At 37.8% G+C, this 7,695-nt stretch overlaps 1 protein-coding gene across 1 annotated transcript; it reads right to left on the reverse strand.

Annotated features, from left to right (window-relative positions):
• Positions 1–1,232: 1,232 nt before the first annotated feature.
• Positions 1,233–2,688, reverse strand: LOC131693116 (actin, muscle-type A2-like). Its single transcript, XM_058980677.1, has 2 exons — positions 1,626–2,688; positions 1,233–1,572 (listed from the first exon to the last, which is right to left on the reverse strand). Exons 1-2 carry the CDS (start codon positions 2,548–2,550, stop codon positions 1,367–1,369), a joined length of 1,131 nt encoding a protein of 376 aa, XP_058836660.1. The 5' UTR covers positions 2,551–2,688; the 3' UTR covers positions 1,233–1,366.
• Between the last annotated feature and the right edge of the window lie 5,007 nt (positions 2,689–7,695).

Consider the following 7,695-nt stretch of genomic DNA (forward strand, 5'->3'; position numbering starts at 1 on the left):
GAGAGAGAGAGAGAGAGAGAGAGAGTGAGAGAGATGTGGGGGGGGGCGTGTGAAGAATGGCAAATGATGGTTAATGCAGTGACATTATTTTTATAGGTATATTATCATGATATATTGATTATTACATTCTTATCATAAATAATGTAAGTAGTAATTTTTGCTCCATAACCAGTATAATCTAAATCTTGCAAAAGAGCTAAATTTTCGCTAGATTTTTGGGCTTCAAACATACAGTTGCTATCGGTGACGCCACAAGTATAATTATATTAGAAATCTTTTTTTTCACTAGTAGGTGAATTACTTGTTGATCTGTGTATTGATATATCATCAATTCCTTGAATCACGTAGATGTGTTTTCATACCCCGATATTCAAAATCGGTTTAGTTTTGCCCCTAAAACACCAGTAAAGCAATACTCTGTATGAAACAATCTCATTTTTAGTTAGTGGAAATTGGTAAGCGAGGACTAAAAATACAAAATGTCTAATATCTCCGCCGCTCGCGCACAGATTTAGACAATCTATAGCTTGTTAGAAAGGTATTTTTACAAGCTTTCTATTTGTGTGCAGTTTGTTGGACAATATTGTATTGTTCGAAAGTTATTTGCAAAAAACCTACTGTGTTTTGACAAAATCGCCCATATCTCAGAAAGTAAACAACATATCGAAAATCAAAAATAATAGTGTCAAATGGCAACGTTAGGCCTTTCATTTGAAACTAATTTCATTAAGATCGGTTCAGCCATTGCTGAGATAATTACATGACATTTTGTACATACATACATCCACACATACACACACACATACAGACATTGTCTCAATTTGTCGAGCTGAGTCGATTGGTATATGAGACTCGGTCCTCCGGGCCTCGGAAAAAGTTGTCAAAGTTTGAGCGAATCCTATACATTTCTTTTGTAAGAAATGTAAAACCATTACATTTGAGTAATATCTGTACTAAATCAACCAAAAATGTAAGCGGTCAGATTTACCCCACCATTTTTAAAAACACCAAAAATAAACTTTTTCGTAAAACGCATTTACTAGGTCGGATTTACCCCCCTTACTCTATCAACGAGAACTTTTCATTTCTCAATTCGAAATTTAGTAAAAATCCCATAGAAATATCTTAGAGAAATCCTTTCTATTGCAAAAAATCGATAATAAAAAAGGGGTGGGGTCGAATTGGAACAGGGTTGGGGTAATTTGGTCGACTTAAAAAATGTGCGCTATTGATCAGGCTTTCGGGAAAACACATTTATTTGTGAATCGGTTGATACGTTGCAGTCATATAGCTCATAAATCCTTACTAGGTCCGAATTGGCCCAGTTCCTCCTAAATATTAGTAGTATCTTAAGGAAGATTAATACCTAAAAACACTTGCGGTGAATAATTAATGGGCCGGACTCGTCATACTCCTGTTTAGATACCCACATCGACTGAAAGGTGGACAGTGAAGCCAAAATAGATCCTCCTATCCAGACGGAATATTTACGCTCAGGCGGTGCTATAATTTTAATCTTGATGGTTGATGGAGCCATCCCAGTGATCTCCTTCTGCATTCGATCCGCAATACCTGAAAAAACACTTTTTGAGAAAGGCGAACAAATTGTTAAATTATGGTCTCACCTGGGTACATAGTAGACCCTCCGGAAAGTACTATGTTAGCATACAGATCCTTACGAATGTCAACGTCACACAGCATGATACCTCTGTAAACTGTTTCATGGACGCCACAAATCTCCATGCCTAAGAAAGATGGCTGAAAGAGTGCTTCAGGGCAACGGAAACGCTCTGATCCAATGGTTATGACCTGCCCATCGGGTAACTCATATGACTTCTCCAAACCAGAGGAGCCTGTTGCTGATAGAGTCTCCTGTTCGAAATCAAGAGCGACGTAGCACAGTTTTTCTTTGATATCGCGGACAATTTCACGCTCAGCTGAGGTGCAGAAACCATATCCACGCTCTGTCATGATCTTCATTAGGTAGTCGGTTAAATCACGACCAGCCAAATCCAAACGAAGGATAGCATGGGGCAAAGCATATCCCTCGAATATTGGAACAGAATGCGATACCCCATCACCGGAATCTGAAACGATCCCAGTTGTACGACCGGATGCATAAAGGGACAGAACAGCCTGGATGGCAACATACATTGCTGGTGAGTTGAAGGTCTCGAACATGATCTGTGCCATCTTCTCCCGGTTGGTCTTGGGATTCAGCGGAGCCTCAGTCAGCAAAATCGGATGTTCCTCCGGGGCCACACGCAGCTCATTGTAAAAAGTATGATGCCAAATCTTTTCCATGTCATCCCAGTTGGTGATTATACCGTGCTCAATTGGATATTTCAAGGATAGAATACCCCTCTTCGATTGCGCTTCATCGCCTACGTATGAGTCCTTCTGACCCATTCCGACCATCACACCCTGATGCCTAGGGCGACCTATGATCGAGGGAAATACGGAACGTGGTGCATCATCACCGGCAAAACCAGCCTTTACCATTCCAGATCCATTGTCAACAACAAGTGCCCCTGCATCGTCGTCGCACATTTGGCTCACGTTGCACTATGCCCGGTTGTATCGGAAACGCTACCAGAAACCTCCACGGCCAGAACGAAACTGTTTGTCCTTTAACTAGAAATTATCACTATCTATCGGTACGAAACATACATCTTCATACAACAAGAGAATCTGTTTCGTCGACACTGTCTCAACAGTTTTCATACTTGTTGGATGAAAATTCAATTCCGAAAACAAATTCAAAAAAATTCCTCAACCCGCACAATGGGTAACGGGCGATAAAATAATGCTATTATATAAAGTCATGCAGTACTGTGCAGCAAGTGAACTAAACTTTATATCATCTTAACTGTGGCTTGCCTATCCCAATGTATGAACGATAAAAATAATTATAATATTAATCCACGTCGGTAAGCACTGCGTCATAGTACATACGGTTTGCCTTCATTCCTACAGTGGAAGCAAGAGCGCGAAGTTATTTTGAGTGAGCTAAACTGTTGTTCTCCCCCATACGTATAGCTCTCGGTGTATTTTGCTAATTTCTGAAACCGTTAATTTATTTCTTGTCTACACTGCTTTTTACATTTCTTATTAAAGAAATGTATAGCATTCGCTCGAACTTTCAAAAAAAAATCCGGCTTATATACCAATCGACTCGACGATTTGGTTGTATATATATAATGCACACTTCCCTGACGCGACGCTGAAGAATCACTTTAGCTTCCGGCGTAGTACCGAAAGCGAAACACGACAATATATGATACACCTTTTGGATCCACAAGACGATGGCAATCACAGCGACCACGCAGCAACAGCAACCAATTCAACCAGCGGCATGGCTATTCCGCTAACCCAATGATATTGGTACGAGTAATCAACAAGTATTCGTGGCGTCGAATAATAGTGATTTACTCATTCAATATAAGTACAAACTTATTTAGTATTTAGTCTTAACCCGGAATATATGTTTTATGCTTCTCATAAAGTCTGAAGCATTGTAGACGCAGTCTAAAGAGTCTTAGTGACTTAGTGAAATTTTCATTAACGATCAAAACCATTGGCGTCGCTAGAGAGGGTGAAAAACTTTTTACTGATAAATTCTCCATCATGCAATCACATTCAAAATGTTTCTTTTCTCTTTGAGTTTTTGTTGACAAAATATAAAAAATTAGAAAACATATTTTTTTGCAATTTGAAATTTTAACATAAATTCTTGTTTATGTGAAAAATGACACAACATTTTTCAGTGTATATTTTTTTCGTGCAGAAATATTTATTCCCTGTAACTCGTTCTCAAATATTTTTACTGCATAAAATAAAGTAATCGAACAAGAAAAATTAAATCAATGAACCCTTTTAAAAAATTGCGCTAAAAATAATTTTATCGGCTGTGGAAAATGTTTAGTCTTCCACGCCGGTTAAACCTATAAAGTTTCATCGGAATCTAAGATGGTTGGTCGCGATTTTAGAGATTTTCGGACGGATCTTCGTGGAATTCCTCCAGTGACAACATACCATTGGGTTTTGAATATTCTACAGCGATTTTCCCATAACCCGCCAAAAGGTGAGGTTGGACAGCAGGGGGTTAAGTATCTAGACATTTTCTCGATATATTCATCGTTATGATATTCCTAAAACGTATTAATAGGCACCATATGAGTCCCCTGGTGCTCAGACACCCAAAAACTCCTAAAATCTTGAATCACGCGGAAATTCTAGCACAATACCTATTCGAATTCCTATCTCTACACTTAATCTTTATCCTCGTGTGACACTTGGGTAGTGCGTAGTACTACTTACGGCCTCTAGTAATAACAAGTGTCGGACTAACACTCGTTTTCTTTACTGCTGCGTTCTACGTTCGAGTCTGGCCGGTGGTGGTATTATTCAATCTGAAACTTTGGATTATCAGGAATTGTACATTGAATGATAATTTGTTACTCCCAGGTATGATTATCTATTGATTTTCTGTGGAATGTCAGCTAGTCTTGATCAATAACGGAGTTACAACTAGGGTTGTGGTACCGGTAATACCGGTACCGAAAATCCCGGGAATACCGACCCGTTTTTGGTACCGTAATACCGGTACTGAACAAAAGCCAGTACCGGTATTTTCGGTACCATGCAATTTTTTATGAAAAATATGTGGACTCTCTAGGGGGACCTGTCTGAAAATATCGGTCTGCAAGATGACTTTTAATTATATTAATTACCTTCTATAAGTTAAACATTACTAGCTCCTGTTGTACTGAACGGCATGTTTAAATTCCTACTTTATTTTCTCGAAATTAAATTTTAACGATCTTGTACTAAATTTCAAAATATTCACATCTAGCGTAAGAGACGTAAAAATTTGCTATGATTTTTTTTATTAGCGATATTCTGATTTGTTTCCATTATTCACTGGGTGGCGCGTAATAAGACTATGGTCTAAGTCATGTCTTTGGTTTGCGCTTAAACCTTTATTTATAGATGAACGAACAGCAATTTAGTAGCTAACAATTTTAGACTTGGTGAACTACTCCGAATGGGGCGATTTGTAATTATTGATGATCGGAAAATTCAGCAAAACTCCATAGTCTACTGGAAAGCAAGGGGCCTTGGTATGCAAGACGAAATCAATTTACAGAAAATCAAGAGAAGAAATGCGAGCAACGTGGTCGGATTTACTGCCATTCTCGCTTTGATTTACTGTTGTTAATAGTGTTTCTTACATTCACCATCTGTTGAAGTCGATAAAAGTCGCACCGCTTAGCAGTTATTGATTTCAAAGTGGCCTAGATTTCGAAATAAAAGAAAAAATATTTTCTGCTGAAATGAGTCATGCCATTCCGAATCAATTAAAAACAATAAACATGTTTTTTGATTAGCACAAATCAATCATCTGAGAATGAGGTCATCAGTTCGAGCATACAATTTCACTTTGTAGCTTTTTTTCGATTTTTTTAAAAAAAATATTCGAGAACCGGTACTTTACCGGTACTACCGGTACTGAGAGCTTCAGTACCGTAGTACCGATTCTCGCCAGAAAGGGTCGGTACTGGGTACCCTAGTTACAACCCGAGGCGCTATTCTAACATTAAATCAAATTCCTAGTATGAGCTACCTCAAATACGTTTCGCCAATAAAAATTCTTGTAATGAAAATGTTTTCATGTGATAAACGTTCGCGGGCAAAGAATCTACGCTACTTTTAGCAGTTCCAGCTTCATCGTTCGTTCGCAGTTCTCGCATCTAGTGCGCACTGTGACACCTTTCGCTTGGTAAAATATCCGTGGTTATCAGTGTGCACAGTTTGGACTAGTTTGTAGTTAGCAGCTTGTTCACATGCTTGGTTTCTGGTTACTTTAACAACACTGGATATTAACAAAAACCTGTTTTAATTCACCTAGTGGTGCAATTGTGCCTTTCTCATTTCTTTAAATATGAGTCTATGGTTGGTTATGTTCGTTTCAATTATGGAAACATCTACTACATTCTTAGTACACTTTACACCTACACAGAATAGTTTGCCAGCCACGATCCTGATGAGCTATATGTCGACGGTGAAACACTTGAAACAAAACAATATCATACTTTATTAACCTAATCAGCATTAGTTCAATGTTGTCTTACTGCTAACTACGAACGAACCACTCCCCAGCTTAATTCGGGATGCCTTGTGCTATAGCGGTGGTATAAAGATGATGGAGTTGATAGGGGGAAGGGTATGAGTGATGGATGGGGTGGTGGCCTGAGGGGGGGGGGGGGGGTGCAGTGAGTGGTGATCTAAGGGGAATTTAAATTGGTGACCGGTGAGGGAGAGGGGGGGTGTAAATCTCTCCTATTAAAACCCAGAAACCTTATGTCCATGCCGGGATCAGGTTGACGATTTTTAGAGTGATTGCATATCATTTCTATATGAGAAAGGTAAAAAGCTACGTTATTTGTGCATGACCTCTTAGCTGACAATTAGCTAAAATATATATTTTCGAAATCTGGACGGATCTGATTTTTTCAGATTTGGATGAATCTGAAGCTGATAAGTCCATTCAAGTTACAAGTAGCGTTATAACTAGTGTATTAGGAAAAGATTGCAGAAAGATTAAAATAACTCATTTGCTCCTTTTATAAATTGGCTGTCCAGAAATGGACGAAAGCAAACAGAACAAAATCTAATATGATTTTTAATTATTCGAGTTGTTTGAAACACCCAAAGAACATAAATTGAAAGAACAATGTGAACAAAGGACTAGTTCGCTATGGACGTGTCTGGCAAAGATCTATTTTGCGGAGAGTACAGTCGCAATGAGACGAGAAGGTATTTATCGAACATTGTTGTCATGTTGTTGTACCATTACATTGTACGGTTGATAGATTATAGTGAAGACCCAATTTTATCAGCCCACGATTTTGTCAGCCTCATATGAAAATTGATAGTTGGTGGTTTGATGAGCTCTAGCAGACGAACCAAGTCGAGTTCGAGTAAATTTTTTCTTGAGCATATTTTTCTTATCTTAGAGATCCTTAATATGATTACATCAAAATTTTAATTTTATTTTCAATTTGGCGCTATCTGACCCTATTAAGCAAAATTTAAACTAAATAATTGGAAAGGGTTATGAAGGGACTAAAGAAGAATATTTTAAGAACTTCGGTTGTTAAAAAGAAAGAAAAATATATGTCCCGATTTTGTCAATATCCCCATTTTAACAGCCTAAAACTCACCAAACGGATCTTCACTATATTAGAATTGTCTAAAATTGATGCAAGTTATTATGAAAATTCTGCTAGTTAACTTGAGTGCTTATGCTACAGAATTTGCGATATTTCTGATAGTCGACTTTAAGCTAACAAGGCGTCAATACTTCAATACGTCGTCGATTAAAACCAACAAACGATACCGAGTTGATAGCTGAAAGTCATAGTAAGAATGTCGATAAATTCTATCATCTAATATAAAATTTGTGGTAAAAAAAGTTGCAGTTCACTAAAGTACGTTGAAATCTTATCCGCAAGGACCGAATTGAGGATAATGAAATCGGATAGTTTATTTATGTTCTCTTTCGTATTTATTGCCAACTATTGGCAAAACTTATATCATAAAATGCGTGACAAATCAATTTATCACTATAAGATGAATTGATCTGATCTTTTCGATATCAAATTTGAGCTGATCGACTCCAAATTCACGTAT

The sequence above is a fragment of the Topomyia yanbarensis genome, chromosome 3, assembly GCF_030247195.1.
Source record: "Topomyia yanbarensis strain Yona2022 chromosome 3, ASM3024719v1, whole genome shotgun sequence".
NCBI classification, from domain to species: domain Eukaryota; kingdom Metazoa; phylum Arthropoda; class Insecta; order Diptera; family Culicidae; genus Topomyia; species Topomyia yanbarensis.

Coding starts and splice junctions, on each gene's coding strand:
- LOC131693116 (XM_058980677.1), bottom strand. CDS start 2,550: ATGTGCGACGACGATGCAGGGGCACTTGTTGTTGACAATGGATCTGGA. Junction 1,573..1,625: donor AGGGTCTACTATGTACCCAG/GTGAGACCATAA, acceptor GTGTTTTTTCAG/GTATTGCGGATCGAATGCAG.